This window comes from Stylophora pistillata, chromosome 4, assembly GCF_964205215.1.
Source record: "Stylophora pistillata chromosome 4, jaStyPist1.2, whole genome shotgun sequence".
Taxonomy (NCBI): Eukaryota; Metazoa; Cnidaria; class Anthozoa; order Scleractinia; family Pocilloporidae; genus Stylophora; species Stylophora pistillata.
In genome coordinates, this window is record NC_142522.1 from 15,389,281 (window position 1) to 15,415,870 (window position 26,590).

At 39.4% G+C, this 26,590-nt stretch overlaps 3 protein-coding genes across 6 annotated transcripts; 1 reads left to right on the forward strand and 2 right to left on the reverse strand.

Moving 5' to 3' along the window:
• Positions 1-314: 314 nt before the first annotated feature.
• LOC111322047 (laminin subunit beta-1) lies at positions 315-20,957 on the reverse strand. 4 transcript variants are annotated; one of them, XM_022925093.2, is made up of 15 exons: positions 20,823-20,957; positions 19,335-20,285; positions 19,034-19,201; positions 18,651-18,824; positions 18,233-18,442; positions 17,051-17,719; positions 16,371-16,517; positions 15,709-15,951; positions 14,848-15,020; positions 13,842-14,229; positions 13,187-13,408; positions 12,177-12,341; positions 11,287-12,065; positions 2,826-3,308; positions 315-2,350 (listed from the first exon to the last, which is right to left on the reverse strand). In XM_022925093.2, the coding sequence occupies exons 2-15, from the start codon at positions 20,224-20,226 to the stop codon at positions 1,862-1,864; spliced, it is 5,202 nt and encodes a 1,733-aa protein (XP_022780828.2). In that variant the 5' UTR covers positions 20,227-20,285; positions 20,823-20,957; the 3' UTR covers positions 315-1,861. The 4 variants fall into 4 exon arrangements, with proteins under 4 accessions (XP_022780828.2, XP_022780822.2, XP_022780834.2 ...); XM_022925087.2 differs by lacking the exon at positions 20,823-20,957 and having other exon boundaries at positions 19,335-20,636; XM_022925099.2 differs by lacking the exon at positions 20,823-20,957 and having other exon boundaries at positions 19,706-20,028.
• On the reverse strand, positions 3,316-7,622 carry LOC148732587 (uncharacterized). Its single transcript, XM_088758627.1, has one exon. It carries the CDS (start codon positions 7,342-7,344, stop codon positions 6,385-6,387), a length of 960 nt encoding a protein of 319 aa, XP_088614753.1. The 5' UTR covers positions 7,345-7,622; the 3' UTR covers positions 3,316-6,384.
• Positions 20,958-21,084: 127 nt separating the features above from the next.
• LOC111322069 (NADH dehydrogenase [ubiquinone] 1 alpha subcomplex assembly factor 3) lies at positions 21,085-25,501 on the forward strand. The gene is made up of 5 exons (XM_022925111.2): positions 21,085-21,224; positions 21,419-21,623; positions 22,622-22,688; positions 23,046-23,146; positions 23,992-25,501. The coding sequence occupies exons 1-5, from the start codon at positions 21,160-21,162 to the stop codon at positions 24,082-24,084; spliced, it is 531 nt and encodes a 176-aa protein (XP_022780846.2). The 5' UTR covers positions 21,085-21,159; the 3' UTR covers positions 24,085-25,501.
• The last annotated feature ends 1,089 nt before the right edge of the window (positions 25,502-26,590 follow it).

A 26,590-nucleotide genomic window follows, 5' to 3' on the forward strand; every position in this document is an offset into this window, starting at 1 on the left:
ACATGCAACCGTTGTACAAAGGAAAGCATTTGAGTCTTAAAACGAAGGAAGCTGATGAGCAAAAGTAACAGAAAAGACTAAAAAATAAATAAATAAATAAAAACAAAGTCACTTCACTTCACAACGTTTTCCGACATTCCTTCATGGGGAACAATGCAGTCCTTCGTCACATTCAAATAAAAGTTCGTTTCCAGGGGTTTAGGGAAATTTGTTCTTCGTTCTCTCGTTGATTCACCTCAAAACCACATTTGATCTGCAAAGGATCTCGTTGTCGAGGTTGAAGGCAATTGCAAATTAATCATCGCCGATCAGGATGGCCGTAGAAAAAGCTTTTATTACGGGACCAAAAATACATACACAGAATGCAGCTGGTGTTGGTCAGAAGTGAAGCAACTCTAAATAAATCACTCACTAACGGACATACACCAAAGTACTTAATAATAGAAACATCACTATCATTATCATAATGAAAATTTATCTAACTTGTTCTAGGCGTTCGGTTTGTAAATGGGGTGCGCGATGGTAGCACAGACTTGTCCCAAACCTCACTTCTTCCTCCGTACTGTGCTACCCTTGCGACTCGTCTTTAGAGCCACGTTTACACATTGAGCGCCTACACCATGCTACAGCTAATCAAGGAGGATCCCATTCCCACGGTTATCCTTACAAGACCTCAACTTTTTACACTTTTTATAACTTACAAGACCTTAACTTTTATAAACTGTAGTGCGGGCATTTTAACTCTTCACTTAATTCGTATTTTCAATTTTGTTCAGATGAGAGATTAAGATCACATGCAAGTAATAAACTAAGAATTAATAGATTCAGGACGGAACCTTTTAAGGGAACATTTTTAAATAGGATTCCGTATCTACGGAACAATCTGCCTGATGCATTGAGGACGGCCAGCTGTAGTCGTTTCTTCTTTTAAGAGACTATGCACTATTTTTTAGAACGATAGTGGTTTCGACCCTGAGCACCCATGTACCACCAGCACTTAGTTAGTAAGGTTGTTAGTTAGTTAGTTAGATTACTCAGTTAGTAAGGTTGTTAGTTAGTTAGTCAGTTAGTTAGATTACTCAGTTAGGTAGTTAGCAGCTAGCTTGTTACATACCTTGATTAATTTTTTATATATCCGTATATTTTCTTCATAATGGGTTGACTAGCACGTATGGTTCGTCAGTTCCCTTCTAGTCTTCCCCACTGCCTTGTTATGTAATCCAATTTGTTATTATCGTGTGTTCTTTTGTTTTTTTTCCCATGTAATTGCAGTGAAATGGAATAAATAAATGCATGAATGCTTTAATTTCCAAGACGCAGATGCGAACACTGCATTGAACAGAACTCTTTCATGGATCGAGGGTTTAAAACAAAGGATCTTGAACGAGATATTCAAATATCTAACACAGTCTGTTATCAAAATTTACTTGTTGAGGCGTTCAAAGGAAAGACTACTTCAGCAGTTAACATTTATGCTTCAGCTCAGTTTGTAATTAGCACCTACTGGAGTGGGATCGAATTGCTTCAGTACTCAGGAGGCATGAATACTCGTTAGCCAGCACACATTAGTCCAACAGCCGCGACCGCAACTTGAAAGCATTCTTTAGAACATTGAGGGCGTGGGACTAAAAATTAGCCATAAAACTTTGTAGTTACCTACATAGAAATTGCATGGCTTTGGTTTTAGTCTTGCAGTGTTGTTATGACACGGTCAAAAAATATCTTCAGGCTGTGTTGAAGTGGTCTTTCACTAAGGAAGGTTGTGTTATTTAATACCTAGAGGCCTCGAGTTTCTGTCAGGCCTTGTCACTGACAATGTTCCGTGAAAATGTTGTTACAACAACTAATTCTTTCCTTGCTATTAGCAAACTGTGACAGAAGGTATAGACCTTACTAAGTCCTTATATTTCTGAACATCAGACCGAAGCTGGTGAATCTGCTCTTTATACATTGCCATCTTTGTCTTCTGTAGTTGAAGATCTCTTCTTAACTCCTCTAACTGCGACTGGAGCTGAAGCCCATCAAATTGCTGTCTGGCTGAATTCACCCCTTCCTTGAGAGTGGGCAATTCGTCCACACTGACTCGTGGCAAACCAGAGCTTTCATTCATCAAACGTCTGATCAAAATAATCAGCCGCTGAACAGTAATGTTTGCATGAACAGCTCTGTGAAGAACAATGTGGCCGTTGTTTGACAAATTGAACGCTTTTGTCGAGAGGTTTTTACAGAGTTTCTCTATGGGTTCTATCTTTCGAGCCATGAAGTCTTCCATAGTAGCGTTATCTACCACGTTCTCTACAGTCGTCTCGTTCCACAAACTGTTCGCCAGGCGGAGAGCCTTCTTCGCCACCTTTGTAAACCACAAAAAGTAAACAATGATTACTTAGTAGGTGAAAAGCAAAGCACTAGGCGATGGAACAAAGTAATGAATAAAAAATACAAATGTATGCCACATTATGACCATGGCGAAGTCAAACAGATGAGAGGGTGGGATTACAAGACTGAACTAAGGCGATTACACACTGATGTAGGTTTGGTATGGAGTAGAGTCCCAACCATTAGACTCGGTAAGATTGATTTAGTCACTCCAGTGAGCTTCAAACAAGTGATTGCCGTCACAAACAGAATAACTGGAGATAGAAACACGTGGTCTTACTGTCATTATTGTTTACTACTTTAACGTCTATTGCTGTTGGTTAGAAGACAAGCTTCGAACTAACACTGACTAACACGCGTACGGTACGTTGGAAAATTTTTTTGGGGTCGACAAATATATACTTTACTCGTTAATTAAGACTGAAAAGATAAACTAACAGGGTGCATACCTGCTTTTCGAAAGTAGAAAATTTTTCAACCATGTCTCCAAGCTGCAGAGCCTCTTCAGCTGTTAACAGCGAGTTTGCAGAAGATTCATTCACCGCAAAAACATTCCTTAAAATGTTGTGAGCGTTGGCCCGAGCGGAGGCAACAGTTAACAGGGACCTGTTGGCAGAAGCCTGGACCTGACGAGATTCAGCTTCAAAGTTGCTCGCGACAGTCAACATTCTTTGTGCATATTCGTGCACGTTTTTAGCTCTTGACACAGAAGCTTGTGCAGAACTCAATGCAGCTTGCGATCCCCGTAGAAGGTGTGTTCCATTCAACAACACAGCATGTACTTCCTCTTCCAGACGTAACGATCTTTCCATGGCGGCGCTGACCTGACCTGCCACAGCCGCACTGGATTGATATAGTTCGCTGGTTTGATTAAGAAAATTCTCTGCCAGATTTCTTGTCTCAATTGTCTTTCTTTTCAAATCTTGTAACACCTATATTTATAAAAATAATGACAAGTTAGTATCCATTTCCACCTTGGTCTTCTCTCGTGATACACGTTCCACCCAGAGATTGTAAACTGCAGTTTACAATCTCTTGGCCTACCTCCATTAAAGTGAGAAAATAATAATAAGAATCTGGTGTAATAATGATAAAGCCTTATAATAATAAAAGTATTAAATAATAATAATAATTAAATTACATCAAAAAATATATGAGAAGGGAAATGACACTCTTACTCTAACAAACTGTAAAAACAAATTTTAAAAATGTCTAGCCTATATTTGCCATAGCATTGTCAATTACAAAATATGTATCGAAAGTCTCAAATGTTCTTCTCTTCTTTCTATAATAATAATAATAATAATAATAATAATAACAATAACAATTATAATAAAAATCTGAGCTGGGTCTCCAGCTACGGCTAAATTATCCTAACCCAAGTGTCATCGATGGACATAAAGAAGTACAGTCTAAACAGGTGAAGCCAGTAATCAACAAGTCACAACAGCAGGAGATACAATCAATTGTGTCTGAGGAGAGATGGCAAGTGAAATTCATCAGGAACAGGTAGGGCAACGAAGAAGTTGATCATGAGAAATGCTTTGCGTGGCTTTCTTCATGGAAGAATGCCCCTACACACACCATAGCAGGAATACAAGAGCTTTACCAACAGCTTCTGCCTACCAAGGTATACTACAACCGAAAGATGAGTTCGTAAGTCACTAATGAAAATTGCCGTTTAGGTGGAAAGTTCCCAGAGAACGTACAGCACATTCTATCTGGCTGCAGCGCTTTGGCGCAAACCAAGCACTCACAGAGACATAACAACGCCATTAAGATCCTATTCTTGAACCTCATCGGTAAAATGGAGCCATGGTTCTCAATAGCTGTTCCAAAGCCAATGTACGAGAATGAACGCGCTACCGCCTACTGGGACGTCGCTTTATATGCAAACATGACATTTGGTGAAAGCCAACAGAATCCATGTCACAATTAATGACAAATTAAACAGGAAAGTTGAGATGAGCTGCTCATAGCTAGAAAACAGACGGGGAGGCGAAAGACATTGAAAAGACCGCAAAGTATCGTCAACTACGATTAGAGCTCACATACAGATACCGTGGGTACAAGATCATTCAATACAGTATAATTAACAATTATTCCACGAGCGCGCGTTGGATATGAGATGATAGATAGCCAACGAGGCGCGTAGCGCCGAGTTGGCTATAATCATCTCATATCCAACAAGCGCGAGTGGAAGAATTGTTTTATTAAAAACGTTAAATTAAATTATTAAATTTTATTAAATTTTTAGCTCCCTTTTAATTTTAAGCTGCCACGTACGCTTACCATATTTGTAGATTATGGTATATTGGCTGATATACCATAATGGCTAAGCCAATAAAAAGTCTTGAATTGCATTATCCAATGATCTAGTTTTTTATAATCATAGATATCCTTGGCGGTTGCTCAAGAGAGGTGGAGCAGAATATCAAAGAACTGGTGGGAGACAAGAGTGAATCTATCTTGGGACAGATGCAGAAAGGCCATCTTGACAAGTTCACTTCATATTGCAAGAATATTTAAGCTGTGTCACTTGATATTACATATGAACAGTGGAATTTATTTCCATAGAATATTACTGAACATTAAGACATTCAAAGTATTAACAAATTCTTTTAATTATTTTTGCTTAGTTATATTTCTAACTGTATATATAGATCCTAGTCGACGCTGTGGTTGGCCACGGCTTATCACCCAGCCACAGCTATAGTTTTGTTTTTACTCTTTATACACATGTATAAATATATATGATCAAGGAAGCTAAAAGAGCGTTTCAGTATTTGCAAAGGAGGATCAGTCGGGTATCCCATTAGCCCTTGTGCGTTATTATCGATGAGGTGTCACATTGCATCGAATTCGAGTGCACGCACAAGAAAGTCGACTGAATTTTAAAGGGCTGTTTGTCCTTATTCAGGAGTACGGAAGGTGATTTGAACAGTTTTATGTGTTCTTGTAACAGTTAAGTTGACTTTAGTAGTTTAGTACTTGAACTTGCTCTTCTCTAAATGGAAAAAAAAACGCCCTTGTTATGAGTGGTATGCACGACTGAGTGACTTTGTTTATGCGCTTTACTAACTTGTTTTATGCGCTTTACTGTTGTGCTATTATTGGTGGGTACTTAAGCATTTTATTCCGCCTGGTGATGCCTGAATAATGGCACTTTTCAATATTAGCGAAGGTCCCCTTAAGTCCCCAAATTTTGTGGGAATATGAAAATTGTTTAAATTGGCGCCAAAATTTTGACGTCTTTCCTCGACTGGTGTATCACCCGGCCCGCTTTTGATCGATCAGTAGGCTTTGATAGCTGTATTAAATGCCCCTTTTAATACATCTGTGTTAAGGTTTGCTCCCGAATTAAGGTTAGTATCTTGTGATGGAGTGTTTTCTTTATTTCTTTTGGTAACTCAAGTCGCTTGCCACTTCTTGAGAAGACTGGCTTTTCACGGCGATTTTTCCTTTCGTCGGGTAGCAACTGCAATATTACAATTTGAGACTTGTAAGTCTAGCCAGGGCATTTCTGGGATGTTGTTGTCTCCTTCATATCCGTCATATGGTCGAATATCCGAAGCGGTAAGCGACCGATTTTCGACGCAATCGAAGTCGAAGATTATAATCACTGAACGTCTTCGATCTTCGCTTTCATCCTCTAGCTGTTTGGGTAAATTGAAAGAATATCAAATTGAGAAGCCTGGAAGTCTTGGACAACAAACCCAATTGGAAAGTTTGATGTAAGTCTGACTATCCAAATCCAAGCAGTTGACATAAGTTAGTGGCGAACGCGAGGGCACTTCGCTGTTGATCTCAACTACCTCTATCTCGACTGAGTGATTACGTGACTAGAGCGAATCGATAATATAGTTCGAAGCGTGGAATTGTGGGATATCTGACTAATCCTCCTTTAGTATTAGCATAATTTACATTCAAACATATTTAAAATACACTCGATAAACCATGAAACTATATTTTACACATAAGAGAAAAAGATATTAAAAATTGCATGACCTAGATTTTGGCAAGGCATCCATCTAATTCAAAGTACGTATCTTGAACATTACCTTTAATTGTTCTTTTAACTGTTCTCGACCCTCTAAGACAGAGCAGGGCCGACCTAAGGATGGCAAAGGAAACTTTAGAACGCATCCGAGAGACAGTGGTGGCATTGTCCTCCCCTTTCTTTGCTGCGACTAGCTCTACCAGCCTGTCATGGTATCTCTTGCACTCTTCTCCCATTCCGCCTGTTGTTGTAAAGACTAATGGTGTAAATGTTGCCTGTTCCACGTCCATCACTCTTTCCGTATACAATCTCTTCTTTTCGTTCTCGTGCTGTTTGTATATCTGCTTGAGGTCCAGGTCTCTATAGGAATCAGCGTTGGGGTAACATACCCGTACGTCAAAGAACGCTGACCTTTGCCTTTCCAAAAAGCCTCTGGCATGGATGTCTAGGCAAGCGTCAGAAGCTCTGTTAGCTCCGCTTGGCAACGACTCTCCTGTGAGCTCCTGGAGGACGAGCTCATTCTCGACATCATTGCAGACCATGCTAAGCATGTCTGCCTCAAGATCTCTTAGCTCATCATGGCGCTGTATTATGAAGCCGCCACGCCTGCAGACCATGGCATGATCAACATTAAAGACATCGCCACCTACGCAGATAGATGGCTTATCGGCGATTTTCCAGTCATATCTGAGCTTTATAGCATCTCGAAACTCGCCCTTGTTCAGAGTAGAGCCCATTTCCTCAATCGGTATGACTGTCAGCCAGTTAGATGCACCTTTTTCACAAGCAAGTTCAACAGCGCGCTGTGTCTTCAGAGTAAGAGAGTTTTTGATGTCGTTCAGTCTTTTTAGAAGCACTTCCTTTTTCTCTCTTCGCACAATTTGCTGTAATGAACTAACAACGGCATCGTCTGATGTTTCATAGACTTGTGAAACAATTTTCTCGACTAGTGGCGTTGTAGTCTTCATCGACGCTTGGTACTGTAGATCTGCATCCAGGCTTGGATTTATAATTCCAAGCCCACCCAGTCTAGCTGGCAGTGCCAAGAGGTCCCTTTCGCTCGGCTTTGTGCAATGATAGTCCGTTATCGACGGTATTAAGACATCAGCAATGGCACGTTCTAAAGTTTCTAGATCTTCTATATCTGGGAGTGTTCTAAGAAAATATGTCCATCGGTGCCGCAGGCCAAATGTAAAGGTTGCGTAGCACGCTTGTGGTTGTGACGAGGCAAATTCGGCCAACTAAACGACCTGGCTTACCCAATCGTCCACTTAGCTGCCAACTTATTTCTCCAGATATTCTCTGGAGCCCAGGGTTGCCCCCAAGTACCTTTGACATCCAAGTACCTTTGCCATCCAAGTACCTTTGACACTGATCTATCTCAGAAAATCCCAAGCGCTTCTGGTCCTATATTAAGTCATCTGCTTTTGATAGATCCTCCCCTAACTTTCTTAGGGATGGACATAAACTTGTAACTGACAGTCAGGATAGAGCCAAGATCTTGAACAAGTTTTTCAGTTCTGTGTCTAACCCGGCGAGTACGGCCTCGGTATTATCTAGTACTCAGTCCCCCTGTGGTGGTGTTGGAGATGAACTGGACTCTATTGCACTTACAGTCTCTGAGGTGAGGGAGGTTCTTTCTAGTCTTGACCCTAACAAAGCATGTGGGCCTGATATCCCAGGATCCCCCTTGAAAAATACAGCAACTGAGATAGCGCCTTCCCTATGCAAAATTTTTAACTTACCCCTGTCACATGGGGTGGTACCCGCGTTGTGGAAACGTGTAAATATCTCTTCCGTTTTCAAAAAGGATGACCCGACTTTGGCAGAGAACTATCGACCTATATCCCTGCTTTGCATAGTCTCAAAAGTGTAAGAAAGGTGCGTCCTTAACCACTGCTATCCACACTTTGCACTTCTACTGTATAATCTGCAACATGGATTCTTGCGAGGGAAATCAACAGTTACGCAATTGTTAGAGGTATATCACGACATCCTAGACATGGTTGCTGGAGGTCACGAGGTAGATGTTATACACCTCGATCTCCCTAAGGCATTCGAAAAAGTGCCTCATGACCTCTTATTGACTAAACTCCACCGCCATGGTATTTCAGGCACCGCCCCCCCGATGGTTTTCGAACTATCTGTCAAATAGACAACAGCAGGTCGTTCTTGAGGGTGCCTTCTCGGATTGGTTACCTGTAACATCCGGAGTACCACAAGGCTCCATATTAGGGCCTTTGTTGTTCTTGGTTTTTGTATACGAAATGCCGTCCTACGTTCAGCATGGATCAAGTCTCGCCCTCTTTGCAGATGACAGCAAACTTTACCGGCTTATAGACTCTGTAAGTTCTCCTGCCTTGTTGCAGTTCTCGTGCATCATACGTTTCTCCTGCCTTGTTGCAGTCTGACCTAGATGGCTTACATTTATGGAGTAGCGATCATAAAATGACATTTAACACCACTAAATGTAAAGTTTTGCGTATGTCCAAGCGAAGATCTCGTAGAAAGCCCCTCAACACATATAATATCGGCGAGGAAGCATTATCGCACTCTCCTGAAACCTCTGATTTGGGCGTATCCGTCTCTGGTAACTGCACATGTAATAGTCATATCAAGCAGATGTGTGCGAAGGCGAATAGGGTACTTGGTCTGGTGAAGAGGCTGTGTGGCGGGGACATTCGGGACGTCCAGACGAGAAAGTTGTTATACATGGCGCTTGTCAGGCCGTTACTAGAATATTCATCAAGTGTGTGGTCACCCTACTCAATAAAACATCGCAGACTGATAGAGAACATTCACAGGCGTGCCACTATATTCATTCTGAACTATCCTCCAAGAGAAGTCAGATGTATTAATAGATTAGACTAGCTTAACCTACCACCTCTTGATTTTCGTAGAAAAATGCATGATTTAGTTCTCCTGTTTAAGCATAAAATTGGAACTGTTACTATTAATTTTGGACGTTTCATTCAAGCTGCCACTCGGCATTCTAGTACCCGTAATTTTCATCAGGCCAACTTTGACCTACTCTCTAAGCATAATCAGGAATACTATCGTAACAGCTATTTTCCTAGGACTGTTAAGTTGTGGAACAATTTACCTAGCCAGGATCTCTTGTGGTTTAGAGTCCATCTAAACGATCACTTTAGAGGTCTACTACAAACTTATAGCCCGCCATGATTTGTCAACTATTTTGCATATTCTCTTCTTTCTTAATTTATTATGTTAGCCTACTGAACCTAGGGGATACGTTGCAATTGGGGCTTTGCTCTGTTCGTCTCTCCTGTCAAGTCATATTATTTTATATTTCTCTTCTACTATATGCTATTTTATGTATATAATTTCATATTTATATAATGTATATTATTATATATTTTTCTTATATTATATGCTACTTTATGTATATAATTTCTTGTGACAAATCACAATAAACTTAAATTTAAACTTAAACTGAACCTGCGTAGATGTTAATAGCAGTTCCTTCGAAAATTACTCAAGCGCGCTCCACCTTTTCAGGTTTGGTAATGAGCCAACATTTCTTAGCATTTGGATAGTATCCCAAATTAGGCCCAGCTTCAGTCAGTTGTCCCACTATTGCTTTATCGCTTCTAAAGACCCAGAGCCACTTGCGTCGTCGGCATACCAGCATTGTTTTGCATCACTAGAGATACCCAGGCGTGTAATCAAGGGTTGAAGGCTGATGGCGTAAATGGCCATCGCCAAGGAATGCCCTGGTGTAGGGATCCCCTGGTGTAGGGATCCCCTGGTGTAGGGATCCCCTGGTGTAGGAATCCCCTGATGTAGGAATCCCCTGATGTAGGAATCCCTGGTGTAGGGATCCCCTGGTGTAGGGATCCCCTGGTGTAGGAATCCCCTGGTGTAGTGCCTTCGGCGGATTCAAGCTCGCTTCCTCCTGTTATAAACAGTGTCGCCGGTTGCGGGTATCTATTAATTGCGTAGGTTGCTATGGGTGGACACAGAACCTTTATATTGTGAAGCGCGGCAGCTCCATTTAATGCGTTGAAGGCATTTGAGAGACAACGTTGTGCTAAAGGTGCTTCTCTTTGAGGTGTGACCTGAAGCTAGTGGACTCAGTACCACCATGGTACTCGTTAGTAGCACCTAAACCAGTGTACGAATCTTCGGATGCTCAAGCGTGCTGGGATGTACCAGTGTACGCCGACCATAGTCACGTCAAGGCCAACAGAGTGGATGCCAGGTTCGTGGATCACAACAGGAAGCAAGTCTGGGCGGTGGAAATGAGTTGTCCCTGGTTAGATAACCGCGGAAAAAGGAAGGAAAAATATGCCCCACTGCGATGGGAGCTTAAAAAGCAATATCCTGGATATTGCGTGCAGCAGTTCAACGTAGTTATCGATGTGCTAGGGGGGTGGTCGAAGGAGCTCGAGAAAACAATGAAGAAGCTTGTGGGCGATAGGAGCAAGGAAGTCCTGAGAAAAATGTAGAAAGCGACGCTCTCAAGCTCGGTTAACATAGCGCACACCTTCAAGGCCACCATCAAGTAACAGTGCGTATTTAATGTTTTAGATACTTTTAGGGAATATTGTAGAGACTTTTAGGGAATATTTCGTTGTAGTTTTTAGACATAAACATAGTTATCTGTATAGACGTACGTTTCTTAAGAAGACATAGGCTACGCTTTGCACCCTATGTTCTTTTATTTATTATAGAATCTATACGTGTACACTGCATAATAACAATAATAAATAATAATAATAATAATAATAATAATAATAATAATAACTTCATTTACCAAGGGTGACTCATTACAGTTGAGAACTGGTAAACTTGTGGCCCTCGATCATATTTGATTTGACGAATTTTTCGGTCCATCTGTTGGCGACTTAGGAAAGTACTCACGTTAATACAATCTTGGTTATACTTACACTGCTCCTGTCAGAATTTGGTTGACTAGCCTCGGCCATCATTGTTACACTGTCATTGTACGCTTTACTAGCACTGGTGAGTTTGCTTAACATCAATGTCACTGTTTGCTCTCCAAGAGCATTTGCTGCAGATGCGTTTTCGTACAGTGGCTGCAACAAATTTGTCACTTCAACCCGAGTAGAATTTGCATTTTGTGCTTTTTCAGAAGCATCATTTGTTGTCTTCAATGCGGACTCCACACGCTCAAAAATTGTCTGATTTGTTATGACAGTGCGATTGGCATGTTCAATCAAACCTTCTGCGACACTTGTCAACTCTTCTGCTACGAACGCCAGGGATTTGGACAAAACTTCGTTTTGCTCTAGTTCCAGTCTCATAGGAGTGCCCAATAAGCGGGATGCCTCCCTGACTACGTCATGAATCTGCGTCACAGTACTCGCGATCTCTTTTCTATTAACATCCACTACAGCTGCGTAATGTATTGTGCGATTCACAGAGGTTGTCTCAGTGTGATTTAGGTTTGCACTCAAGTTGTGGTACGCAACTGCAAATGTTAGCCACTGAGATGTTGAATTGCCCTCTACTTCTAATGCTCTGCCGATTGTTTGACTTAGCGCGCTGACCTCAGTGACCAGCTGGTGAAGTCGTTTAGCAAATGTGAGATTGTGGACTAAGGCGGGATTTTTCATAAGAGCCGAGAGATCATTCTCTATGAGTAGGATCCGGGCGCGAACAATATTCACATCCTCTTGGATAGAAGAGTAACAAGAAGAACACTCTGCAAAGTGAGATTAACGATGGAAAAAGTCAGTCGAGTTATAGCTGAAAGAAACAAAATAATTTCGAAAGCTGGAACAGAATGTAAACTTCCAAGAACTTCGCTCTTTACCTTTACAGCTGAACAAACTATTTGAAGTATTCCAGCTGTTTTCCATACACCTGTCGCAGCGCCTGCCTCCTATTCTGGCTGTTGTGTTACACACACATTGACCTGTCACTTGGTCGCATAAGGTTGTGTTTCCAAAGGCAGTTCCAACAGGGTGACATTCACAGGCTAAAGGACAATACACTGAGAATTAATGACACCTTAACAGTAATTTTGGTGTGTCTAAACATCACATGTAGATAGTTTGTAACGCCTTGAAACATTTATTGATGCACTGGCAGGCAAGCCAACCATTTTTAACTCAATCAATTGTGATTTTCGATCGTCTTCTTGGTAAGGTAGGAAGAGAGCGTAAAACACAGAAAGTGCATATGTGTAAACTAATTGAAAATTGGAAGGAATAAACTGGATTCGAACGAGTCTAGTCGAATAGGCCTTTTGAAGTTAGAGATCACGTGCTTAGATACCGCATAGCAACGCCATACTGGAGAGTAAGCACTTCAGTGATCTCAGACAAAATAGAGATCACAGAGGTCTGCATTCAAACAAAGAATACAGCGGATAATAAGTTAAAGGGTATCCCAATTCGAGAAATCTTGTAAGTTTTAATCAACAGCTTCCTTGGAGTGCATCAGCGAAAAACGAATTTTGGTGTGGTTTTGCTGCTGATACACTCCGGGGAAGCTTTTGATTACTTCTTACTGGATTTCTCGAATTGGGATACCTCTTGACCTGTTATCCGCTGTATTCTTTGTTTGAATGCAGACCTCTGTGACCTCTATACTGTCTGAGATCACTGGAGTGCTTGCTCTCCAGTACGGTGTTGCTATGCGGTATCTAAGCACGTGATCTCTAGCTGCAAAAGGCCTATTCCTCGGCATTTTCGTCCAACCAGCTTGAGCTCAAAGATTAGCCGGGGATATGCACATGCAACTATCTATTGTTCAGAAAGAATTTCGCGGGAAACTACAGCAGGTAGGCAACCAACACGTGGAAAGAGTAACCTTTGGTACCTTTACAACCATTTTCTGACAGCCCCCAGTACCCAGGCTCACACTGAGTGCATTCTGGTCCCTGCACATTGTTTGTACACAGATGGCAGCGGTCGCCATAAGTTCCCACTTGACAGTTAGTGCAAGCTCCAGTCTCCCCGTCACATTCTATGCTTCGGTTATTACAGGAACACAAAACACAACGGCCACTTGGCCCACTTCCATTCACCTCACGAGTGTACCCTGAGAGGAAAGAACAAAGAAGAAACAAAAATGTTTTTCTGGTAAGTATTATAAAAAATGTAATGGAAGTTTTTATCGGCGTTTCCTAATGTAAAAGGGTCAAGGTCAGTTATTCAAGGCGATCAAGTGACTCTATAAGAAGTAAAGGCGCTGTCAGTGTCACACCACAAACTTATGAAGAGTGGATTAACTGTTGAAATGGCTGTCTATGACAAGAAAATAAAAATTATTTGCTGGATTGTAATGTTTCACCTAAATGACTTCTAAATCTTGAATGTTTCAGCATTTGACCCCTACCTCTGTCCAATAGAAGAAACTAGAATTCGGTGGGGCGAAAAGAAGAATATAACGGGCGGGAATTAACGAAGTTTTAAATTATATTTACAGCCGTTCGAAAAGTTTCAAAAGAAGCAAAAAGGCCTTTGATACTTACCTGGCGCACACAGTTCACAGGAAAGCCCTGTGTAGTTTGTGTGACATGTAGCATTTTCTACAAATCCAACCGAGACCTCACCAGGTATACCTTGCTCACTCGCGGCAGTCTCCAAAGTGACCTCCTTAAAAGTCACGGTACTTTGTGGGAAGTACGAGGCACGCAGCTTGAGAGATGTCAGCTCAGCCAAAATGGACACGAACTCCAATGATGGTACTGACTGCCCATCAATCACGTGTGTTTCATCTAGTATCACGTGATATGACGTGACGTTGGGGGAGGGAAGGGGGATAAAGTTGAGTGCCACTTCTTTAGATCCACTGGCCAGGATGACATCTCCATCTGCTGCAGCCAGATTTAGTCCATTACCAGGATCTTTGATGTCCAACTGTTGACACAAAAGTAACAAACATTTGCACACATAGAGTATCTTAATGATTTTGTGTTACATGCATGGCAACCATGATTTCTGCGAATCGCGTCATAAAACTACACCAATAACAAACTAAATTAACCACTCCTAATGTGGTTTTAGCACCCTCAGTAAAAGTAACAAGAATTCTAAATGACTGATGATGAATGCAAGGTCCTCTGGTTAGAAACTAAAGAGATTAACTTTGAATAAATTCTCATGTAACCATTTGTTGCACCATTTTCCCCAAGAAAGTATACGCACCTAAGTAGTCTTCGTAACAATGTCACAGGGTACCCAATGTCAGAGGGTTTACTTAACCTACTTTTAGAGTACATTTTACCACATTTTACCATTTTACCACTGACTAAATTAAACACTGCTTTACTTTGACCTGAATTTCACTCTTAATCGGTACCCAGTAATAAAATCACAAACTGGATATGTGACAGGTATAATTTATCCATGATATACCAAATCCATAGATGATATTCGCTATTGTTGAACATCACCCTTCCTTAACATTAAAGTTAGCCATCTAAATATGATTGTATAGCCCTTCCCATGTGAATTAAATAATCTGCATATCCTTACTTTGACATGTAACTTCTGGCCATAAGACCTGAACTGTCTTCCAAGAAATAAGAATGGTGCACTAATGTACATTACAGGTGGCACAATTACAGAGGTAACAACCAAGCCATTAGATGCCGAGTCAACAAATGGAATCACATCACCTGTCCTGTTCACCACCACCCAATCAAACTCTGAAAAAAAAGAAATGAGAATGCTTTTCTCTAAAGGAACAAAAATGACAAACATCATACGTTGTATGGTTTTAAATATTGCAGTGAGCATCTATGCTGCCATTCAACATGAATAGCTAACAGCATTGTCAGATGCAAGAGTTTTTGAGTGGTACTGGACCCAAAAGGCTTTGAGAAGAGAGGAGTGTGTGCGTGTGTTTGTGTTAGTTTCTGAAGAGGGGAGGGGGGAGTGGAATTTCAAATTGAGTATTTCCTTGTGGGCTCTGAGCCCTGAGAGGGTATAATCATTTCATCACCAAACATGCTTGTAAGCCCATTAGTACCTCCAGCAATTGTATCCAATCCTTTTTTCTCTGATGAGCTATCTTGTTTAATCACTGGACTAATTTCCATACTAAGCTTCTTTTTACGATGACATGACTACTACTGACCACCAATTAATTGTTTCATTATTCATTATCATGATAATACAACCATTATTACATTATACAATCATCATTTTTTCCTGGGTTGTGAATTCTGCACCTGTCACAGGTACCAAGAAATATCTTGTTGCCTTTCTATGTTACATAGATTGAATAGAATATTGATTTAGGTGAGACTTTTAAGACATTTGTGAAAGGATTGAATGTAATGGAGACTAGCTAGTAAGTGTAAAATGTAGCAGAGTCAAAGAAACAGATATTACCTGTTTTATTTTCAAATTCACTTGATATGGTTGATGCAACAAATCCACTGGCTGATTCACAACCACTTGCTCGACCATAACCAAAACAAGACAGACATCCCTGTTTATTAGCACCAACCAAATTAAAGGAGCCATCTTTACAGCTGTCACAGTTGTGTCCTTCAACATTGGCCTTGCACTGGCACTTTCCAGTTGTCAAATGACAAGCAGCATGCAAAGACCCTGAGCTAGAACACTGACAACCTGCAAAAATACAGTGAACACTGCAGTAGCACGTCTACTGTGATACAGCTGATCCAGACTTCTGAAAAAATTACTTTAGGTGATTCGTACTTACTGCTTTCAAAACACAATTGCTTACAGCAAGCATAAAAAGGTTCAATGAAGAGGAATCATATAGCTACAAAAAGTAAACAGATCCAAGCTTACAACTATTTTAAATCTCTTTTTTTACCAAGTTAGACACTGTCATTGACAAAAACTCTTAGCAGAAGCAACCAACTAACAAAGAGGTGAGAGAACAACCATCAGAAACAAGAATGATTACTTTATAATTTATTGTAAATATCTATCTTTTCTCAAACTGATTCATCTGACTCCATGCATCTAGTGTTATTGGTGTTCTAATGGTGACAAGTACAAAAATTTAGCTGTTTTCTTACGTTTACATCCTTTTGAAGAAAATCCATAGAAGCCATTAATACAGGAGTCACAGATACGTCCCACTACTCCAGGGTGACACTGACACTGGCCTCCATAAGCTGCACATTGTGTACCAATAACACTACCAACAGGATCACACCCACATGCTTACATCAGACAAAATACAACAACAAACAATCAAGATCTGAACATACTGTAAAGTTCTTGGAGTGTACCGGTAATAGCCTTTTTATAAATAGAGATAGAGAGGGTTCTATCAAAAGGGGATCTGTCCAATAATTATAGCTATCTCTACATATTTAACATTTAAGATGCCTTAAAATGCAAGGTAATAGTTCTGTGATTATTTGAAACCAATTAAGAAAATGAAATTTCAATATATTCTTTGAGCCTAACCACAATTAAAAAACTGCATGGCTATTTGATCTACCATATCATAAACAACATACCCTGTTACATGCTTGGTTCTGATACTACAGAATGAGACAAATTGCTCAAAACTAGTTCTTTTAATGTGTGCTGCCTACCGCCTTTGTTAATGAAAACATACGCCTTCCACCTTTATTGAAGTGATGGACTGGATGTCAGTGAATTGTCTCTGACACAGGAAGAGAAGAATAGAGTAGAAAAATGGATGAAAGGAAGGGAGGTCTGTCAGTGGAAGAGGAAGAGAACTTACCCAAGGTGCCATTATAGATTTCTGTACTTGTAGAGTACACCAGTTTGTAGCAGTAAGCTGGTTCTGATGCTGCTAGAGACAAAGCAGCTTGAGCACAGCTATGTAACTGATCCTGAGTGTCTCTTTCTGATTCAGTATAAGCTCTGGTAGTGTTTACATCAGGAAGAAAGACCAGTGAGTCCACATGAACAGAGCAGTTCTCAAAGTCACCAGTACTGTTATATGTCAGTGAGAAGTTGTAGACTTTGCCAGTCAACAGTGTTACAGTTTGAGGTGACCTCCATGTTTTCCCTGTACCTTGTGGTAGCTTCTCCATCAAAACATCAAATTCAGTACTGATATTTTGGTTAGTACTTGTGATGCCCAGGACAAGCTTTGCAGAAAAATCAAATTTGCAACTTTGGGTGATACTATAACGAAGAACTGCATAGAACTGGTGGCTGGCTGAGACTTTGGCATTATCAATATGGGCATATTGGCCAGTATAAAGAATAGCAAAACCATGCCCGCTGAAGTCTACTCCATGACCCTCAGATAGGGTCAAAGCTGTAAAGGTACCACGCATTTCTTCTACTTCAAAATGGATGAAGTCCAAGGTGGGGTAAAAATGTCCCTGCTGGGATCTTTCACATTCACTTCCTTCTACGCCAGGACGGCAAGAACAAGATCCTAACAAATCAAATACAGGAGAAAATTTGAGTAAAAAAATAAAATAAAATCATTTTGCCAGTGGGACTTAAGATTCTGTCTTATATTGACACAAGATATGCCAACAAGAAGGTTCCTTCCCTGTATGTCTTATGCATCCATCCCAGTTGGGATAAGGTTGAACTTTAGACAGGGAGCATTCTCCTGCCCTTCAAGGTGGAGGTTTGACATGCAGTAAATCATTGCAAACTTAAAACATGTAGCAATTACAGAAAGGGACAGCTATGACACAATACGTTCTCTGTGAAGCTCTCTTCTAGGGAAGAAGGTATTTATGAGGATTACAGAGAAACAAAAAGTTATGAACTTGAGATACAAATTTCTTAACCAAATTTATTCTCAAATATCACTTCAAGGAATTAATTTTTTTTGGTTATTTCTATCATTTGACAGACTACCCACATTGCAATAAATACCAATGTGTCACACTAATTAACTCACTGTATAAAAGATAGGAACTTGACAGTTACCAACCTGACAATTTGTTGCATTGAGGGAATGCCCCACCTAAATCACAGGGACACCTCAGACAATCTGAATCCTTAGTAAGTGGAAACAAGTAAAAGCCATCTTTACATTCCACACAGTACCTGCCCTGTACTGATTCCTTACATGGACAGTCCCCAGTGTACTGATCACACTGTATAGTATTGTTAAATGTTCCCAAGATGTTACATCCACAGACTGAAGCAAAAATGTGAAGCGGGAATAATTATGAAACTTGAAAACCAAGCCAATTGTTTTAAATAATTATACTTCCTCAAAGAGAAGAATGTCAGAGTTAAAACACTTAAACTTGAATTTAAAAAGCAACAGTACTTTAAAGAATAATAAATTAATTGACAAAAAATTTCAAGAACTGTGATTTTTTAAGCACACAATTGAAGCTAACCTTTACATTCAGCAGCCGGATTCCCTCTGTAACCCCAGTATCCTGGAATACACTGATCACATTGTCGTCCAAACACATTCTCCTTACATTGGCACTGTCCAATCTCCTGTGTTGGTGTAGCCTCCGGCAGGCATGTACCATTATTTGTAATACCTTCTGGGAAACAGTCACAGGCTGCATAAAAAAACAAACAAACAAACATCTGACAGTTACTCTAGATTAAACCGGTGCTTTTTTCTAAAATGAACAAGCCTATCAGTGGAAACACTTTCAGGTAACACATTAATAAAAATATTTTAACATGCTTGTAGGCTAAATAACTTTAAATAAATTACAAGTTAAGAAATTCCTGTTATTAAAATCAATTTGCCAGATTATCTTACCAATGCATGTGTTCAGGTCTTGTAAAGGCACATTTGCATTCCTGTAGTACTTTGGTACACATGTTTCACAATGTGGTCCTTTAGTATTGTGTTGGCAACTGGTACAAACACCATAACCCAGAGTATCATTGTATACACAGGACAATCCATGGTTATTACATGCACATTCTAAATCAAACCAAATGAAATACAGTTAATTAAATAAATTCATTACTAGTATTGAACATTTTCATTTTTTTAGATCTTCCATGGTAAGGGAAGTGAAAATATGTTCTGAATATTAAAGTTAATTGGAAATCACCTTGACATTCATTTGCATGACTTGCATTTGCTGGCATCCATGGACGATTGTTGAACATTGATTTGCACATTTCACAATCCTGTCCCATTGTTTTATGTTCACATTCACATGTCTCTTTCATACGTGGTCCTGTACAATATTGTGCATGCCCATTACAGTCACACCGTCCTGTTATTACAATATCTGAGATAGCATAATAATACTTGTTAAGTATTTCCTCGGTCTGAAATAGTTTTTCAAGGCCATCTGTGTAAGGATATTCGAGTCTAACTCTCACATTTGTTGCTAACATGTAATTCTGGATCTCTTCATCAAAGTAACTACAACTGCCATCATAGCGTTTATCATATCTGTACTCCACCTTTCCATACCTTGGTGGGAACTGCCCACTGTAATCCTCAGTGCAGGTTGCTTCAAATGGATTGTTCTTAGGAACAGGCTCCATTCCAGGCATTTTGTAATACATGGAACACTTAAAAGCAAAGTACTGTAAAACTTTCCATGTTTTGCCAAAGTCCTCTGACTTCTCCAGAAACATGGCCATTGGTCTCTCATTGTAAAATCTCACTGTGATACCACCGGATATGTGGAACCTTCTGCCAAAAGACAGTGTTATGTTTACTCTCATAGGGTTAAACTGGTTGGACATTCCAAGCTGGTTTGTTTCCCACCATGTTTGAGATTGCCACCAAGTTACATCCTCAAGAGAATATGGAGTATCAAATTCCTTGTCAACCATGTATATTGGAGAGTGCTTTTTATCTGTTTTACTTGCATCGCACTCAAAGCATTTAAGCCCAGGACCAAGTTCACAAAAACCACCAGCTGGGTTACCACAAGTATTTGTTGATGAAATATTCCTCTTGTAAGCCATATTGACTGGGCTTGCCATGCAAGGACGAGGATTTCTTTCAGAATCATAGCATCCATTAAACTTACAAGTTGTGGCAACTGTTGATGTGTTGATGAGATACAAGAAAAAATGGATAAGCGCCTGATACAACAGTATATAAATTTTCATCTTGAAATAATTATTTCTCCTCAGCCCATGCAAAAAAAAAAAAAAAGCTAAATGGTCATCTCCATTAATATAAATATCTTAGGTAAATGGATGGCAGTCGAGGAAATTACTGCTGGATCTAGATGATACTGCTGTAGAGCGTATTGCCAACAGTTTGTGGTGGGTAACACTGACATGACAGGGCCTAAGTGACGGAATTCTCCAGTATAATATTCCATTTATTTCAAGTCGTACTGATTATTTATTAAAGAAAAGTAAACATTATTTTTTGTTGTCATTTATAGCTACAGTTCAGAGCTTGGAATGCTCAACAAAGTAATAGTGGTTGAGCTCCAAGTACAATGATGGAAAACAATGGCTCTTCTGCTCAGTAATTTAAGAGTTTTAAGGTTCAAATGCAGAAAGCTGATCCTAAAATAGTTAGTAGAATTTACTAGAAAGTATTGTGATCTATGGAAAACATTTACCTTTATTTGCATGGCGTACAGCTTGACGCAGCTGTTGTGTACAACAGGTACTTGGAGCTCAGCCAGCAAATACAACTTGCCTCGCTCAATTTTGTCACCGGTGTTCAACATATTATTTCGCTCAAGAAATATTAATATTCAGCTAAGTTATTTCCTCAGATTATTTTCCATAACTTAGCCTTGCAAAGAGGAATGTCTTCTTTTGGTTTCCTTACAGGGCCAAAGCATTCAGTTAAATTTTCCGCCATTTTCATCGGAGACATTACGGTGACGTTTTTGTGTAGTTGTACATAAAGTTGTAAGCAACCGCTTTCCACATCTCTTCAAAGTGTCCAAAATGGCGAACGTTCTTCTCTGTACGAGGACATGTCGTAGACATCTTTTAGGAAGACCAGTTTCTCTGTAAGTGTTAATATGATAACACGAAAGATTGATATATATATTAAAATTAATGTAAATTTTGCTCATTCTACAGACATCCTTCTTATTTTTACACATTTAATTGAAAATTATATCGTGCATTGTACTCATTTTGCACCGTTTAATGGAAATGATTGTATGACCCCTAACATTGTGTTCTCTTTAATTTAAAATAGAATTACAAAACGCCTAAAGCAACACAGTATAGAAAAAGAACCAATGCAGTCAACAGTTACTTTTATAACAGACTTCAAAGACAAAGAAAGTCTGATCGACTCGCCGCCGTACGTTATCTCATACAGCACTCGTGGTTTTACTATAAAGGATATCAAAGTGTTCGGCTCCGTTGTAATCTTTCCCTCGGCATTTTACCACTGGCGGGTAAGTTAAATGTGACCTCTGACATGTGTCAGTGTATACTGGTGGAAGTCAGTGCTGTGGTCTGAGGTCTTTTGCTGTGGCATATTATCACAACCCAGATGTACTACCCAAAAAATGTCTACGAGAGTGGGACTCGTGATCCATAGCAGGGTATTTGGGTAGTATCCGTGAAAGATTTGGTGTTGCCTTTCCATGTACCTTCTGCTTTCTGTTAAATCATTGAGTGAAAATAATATAATGGCTGTGGGAAGGCTAAATTTTGTTAACAATGTATAAAAAAACAAGTTGTTTTCAGTTGATAACATATAACATGTGTTTGTGGTAGAGAGAGGAATAGTCCTTTTTACAGTTGTCGGTTCGGTGGCCAAGCCTTTGAACAGGAGTGAGGCTAAGGGTAACCTTGTTATGATAGAGATGTTGCTGCTTCTCAAATGCAAATTACTTTGTTATCATGCTAACTAGATACAGGTCTCTATCACAACTGGGTCACCCTTAGCCTCACTCCTGTTCAGGCTTGACTGCCAAGCCCACAACTGTGAAAGAGACTATTAGCTTTTGACCTCCAAAGAATGAAGGGCCAAATGATTTTAAAACAGAGTTTAAATTTGGTCCTCTTTAAGCAGTTCTCATCAAGTCTCCAGTGGCATTCTTTTTAATCAGTAATTATTGTTAAGGGAGAAATACTGATGCTTGCTCCTCCATCCTCTGGGTGGCCATGTGTCTAGTGGTCACTGCTGAATTATCTTGGACAGTATTCAGGCACCATAAGAAAACAATAACTTCATTGATAATTTCAAATGACACTCCAGAGGCTTGGCATGGATAATTCCTGAATTGAACTCTATCATAACTAAATTAATTTTCCAATAGAAAAGATTACAGTGAATACTTTTGTGGGCTTCATTTCTCTTTTGATAATAATTTAAAACTGCATTCTTTTGTGATGATAAAAAATAAGTACTGCACTTTTTTTTTTTTTTTTTTTTTTCATGTCAAAGATTAAAAAACCAGAAGATATAACAGCAGAGAGTCTGACTCTTTTTACAGTAATGGAACCCCCAGTAGGTTTGTATGTTATCTTGGTACTGTATTTATCAAAATTTTCTTTGTGTAAACACATGAACTCAAACACATTCAACAAAGCTGCAAATCCCTTTGATTTTCAAATCATTATCTTTTTTTATCTGAAGTAGGTAATTTTTTGCAATCTTCAAACTTTGATATTTGGCCAAACTTGATAGGTTTTTTAGTGCTCATTGGCTGTGAAGATATTTCCATACCATTTTGGACTGTACCCTCTCTGAGCTTCCAGTTATTATCACATATCTTACGTTGTTTAACTGAAACCAAAAGGAATTTCCTGTTTGCATATTATGATTGGTTTAAGTAAATTTTTCTCTAAACTCCAGTGTATTCTTGTAGAAATTGTGGTTGTAGGAACTGGAGAAAAGATTTTACGCCTACCACCAGAGATAAACAATTATATGAAGAAACACAATATTCTTTTGGAAGTCCAGGATACAGTAAGTTATTTTGTCCATGCTGCTGGTCTCCAAACAAACAATATCTTTCTCACAAGATAACAATTTAGCTGTTTATCTGCCGCTGTTTTAATTTTTTTATTTCAGTTCCTTTCTTTTTTTTATAGAACATAGATTACATAATGTACCCATTAGAGAGGAGCCTTGGTAAAAACACATCTTTCTCGAAATCTACTTGAAATACAGGATTGCTAAGTTTGCTTTTCTTGGCAAACAGTCAGTCAACTCTCTCTTACATGTCCTTTAGCGAAGACTAAGATCTCCTTAATATGGATTCTGGGAGTTTTTTTCCTGCCACTCAATCTCCTCAGTCTGTCATTTTGTTAGACTTACGGTGATATGTAACCCCAATGGAGATCTCAGCCTGGTTTTCAAAAGTGATGTAAGCACCAATGTAAGCACCAATGTAAGCATAACAGCTCCTATTTCACTGTGAAAATGGCCTAAGCACAAGCACAAATACAAGGAAAAATTCTAATCTTTGTGCTTGTGCTTGCATTGAAGCAGTTTTTGTGGTGAAATAAGAGCTGTTATCTTTCCATGTATGCTTGCACTTGTGCTTGTATTACTAGTTAAAACCACACTTTAATTAATAGAATAATTTCAATATATCAACAAAGTTGAAATGGTAAATTGGCCACCGTTACGATTATAAAAGCTGACGTTTCGATCGTTAGCCCTTCGTCGGAGCGAATAGAGGAATTGTGGATTGTGTGTGCTTTTGAAGGCAGGAAATGTAGCTACGTGATTGGTGGGAACATGGCAACGAGAAAAACACAAATAATTAATTAACGGAGACAGTTGATTCTTATGTCATTTATCTCTAGCCTAATGCAACTGCAACATTCAACTTTCTCTTGGAAGAACAACGGCTGGTTGGAGCAGCCTTCATCCCACCTAAAATATTGAAGGAAGATTGATTGTTTTATTTCTTTCACAATCATGTGAAATAAGTCACTGAAAATGACTGTGCAACACCTGGTAACAAACAGTCACACAGAGCCTTCTAAAGGACCAGAATGATGTAGTCACTAAAACATGGATGTCACATGACAAAATTTGAGAGAGCCTAGCTGCATACAGTGAGATAACTACAGTTGTTATGATAGCATTGTGAAGGGTTAGCTGTAACAATGAACACCAAGACCTCCAAGAATGTACATCTAACTCTCTCCTGTGCTTCTTTGATTCTACCTTGCTGGCCTGGTATTTCAGCAGACAAAATCATGAACATGCTAATTTGGTATATCAACTAAGTTGAAATTGTAAATTGGCCACCGTAAAGAGTTAAAAAGCTGATGTTTTGATCGTTAGCCCTTCACCAGAGCAAAGGGCCCTTCGCTGTGATGAAGGGCTAATGCTCGAAATGTCAGCTTTTTAACTCTTTATGGTGGCCAATTTGCAATTTCAACTTAGTTGATATACCAAATTACCTTTTTACCCCCACCAACGCAGCACCACAGTTCTTTAGAAACTTACCCCCTAAAATCATGAACAGGTTGTCAAGCATAACCAAGGTCCATTCGGGAAAAAACTGTGCCTTAAGATCTTATGGACTGACTTAGACCTCCAACTAACTGTTTAATTTTTTTTCTGCTTGTTTGCTTTTTTCCCCTTTGCCACAAAAGGCATGGAAAAATTATGATGATTGGTCCTTTTCCTTGAAAGCTGAACCTATTATGAGTGCCAGTCTGATTAAAGGATTTAAGATTTTGGCCGCTCATTGAGATGCTTCAGAAAAAAATAAAGTTTAATATTTCACATACTGCACCTGTGTGTGGGTGTGTGTGTGTTTTTCCTTCTTCCTAGTATGTAAGATTATTTCCTTAAAACCATTTACCAGAAATGAACATAAAAGATCCTAATCTTGTGTGTGACCAATCTTAAATTTCAGCATTTTTTGTCAACACAAATTTATCAGGTTGAAAAATTAACAGACACACCTTAATGTAAATGTCCATTTGCCAGGAATTGCTTTTTTGTGGAAAATGACCATGGCTCAAACAAACTTTCTTTTTTTTTTTCTTCTTGTAGAAAAAAACCATAATTTTGAGGAATTGTTCCAATAAATAATATGCCTTGAACATTAAAATATCATTTTAATGTAAGTTAATGTTTTGGTAGCTGAGAATGGAGAATTTTTGCAATTTGGAGGCTTGGTGTTAGATTTCTACTAGATTAAAAGCCAAACCCATAACAGGCATTTGCCTTTTTTTTTTTCTCCAACATTTTCAGCTGAAAGAACAACAGTAAACAATTCAGATTTGGTTTAGTAAAGTTAAATGTAAATTTTCATCATTTGAGATTGTGATAGTATTAAACCAGAATTATATGAAAGGCTTACTTCTGCTTAAATTGTACTCATGCAAACATTTGATAAAAAAAAATTGATTTATTGGAAGAGATATCTAGGAGTTTTTTATATTCCCCTCATGCTTGCTGGACATGAAATACCTGTATAGTCAGCACCCTCTAGTCTGTAAAGTGTCTTCTATTTCATATCTGACAACTTGCACTCGTTGAAGAATTATATGATGCAAAGCTGTAAGATAGTCTCATAAATTTTGCATTCAAGTTAAAAAATACATCAACAGTCATATAGTTTGTATGGGCTTCCCCTGAGGAAACAAAGAAAAAAGGCTTAAATAGGTCGGGAATGTTTAGGGTAAAATTAAAATGACCTAAGTTCACATCTTTAGATGCTTGTGATATCTGAAACTTTTTCGAGGGTAACCCGAAAACACTGACCCCCAGTCCATGGACCCCACTACGGACCTGTCTAGGACCCCCCTTTACGGACCCCCCCATGAAAAGACAATTATGACAACTTGTCGAGATTTGAGTTACCGTTGTCTTTTTGTTCGCGGTGGCAAAATTTTGAATGTTAATATTCCAAATATTATCGTTGCAATGAAAGGAGGAAAAAAGCCGACTAGAAAGTAAAATAAAAAAGGAAGGAAAAGACCGATAACTTAGCTAACTTGTGTATGTATATCGTTCTGCACTCGCTGCCACCGATTGCCTCCGCCATTTTGTTAGACTCAAACCCCCGCGTGTTCATTGACTCGACCTAGGCTTCACACAATAGTGGTCCTTCGACAAAGAAAGATGTCCATGTTTATTAGTAATTAGAGATCGCGATATTTGACAGTTATGTGTTTAGTTGCCAAATCTTTCAGCAGGGCGACTTTTATTCAATGATTGATAGACAAGGGAAAATACCGCGCAGCTTTCGAAAAGCCAGGTCACCTTCAGACTCACTCCTGTTCAAAGGCCTGGCAACTACCAGTCAAACGTTCGCCACCGCGAACAAAAAAACAAAGGTAAGTCAAATCTCTATACGGTTGTCTCTTTTTATGGAGGGTCCGTTGAGGGCCCGTGGACCTGTCCGTACAGGGGTCCGTGGACTAGGGGTCAGTGTTTTCG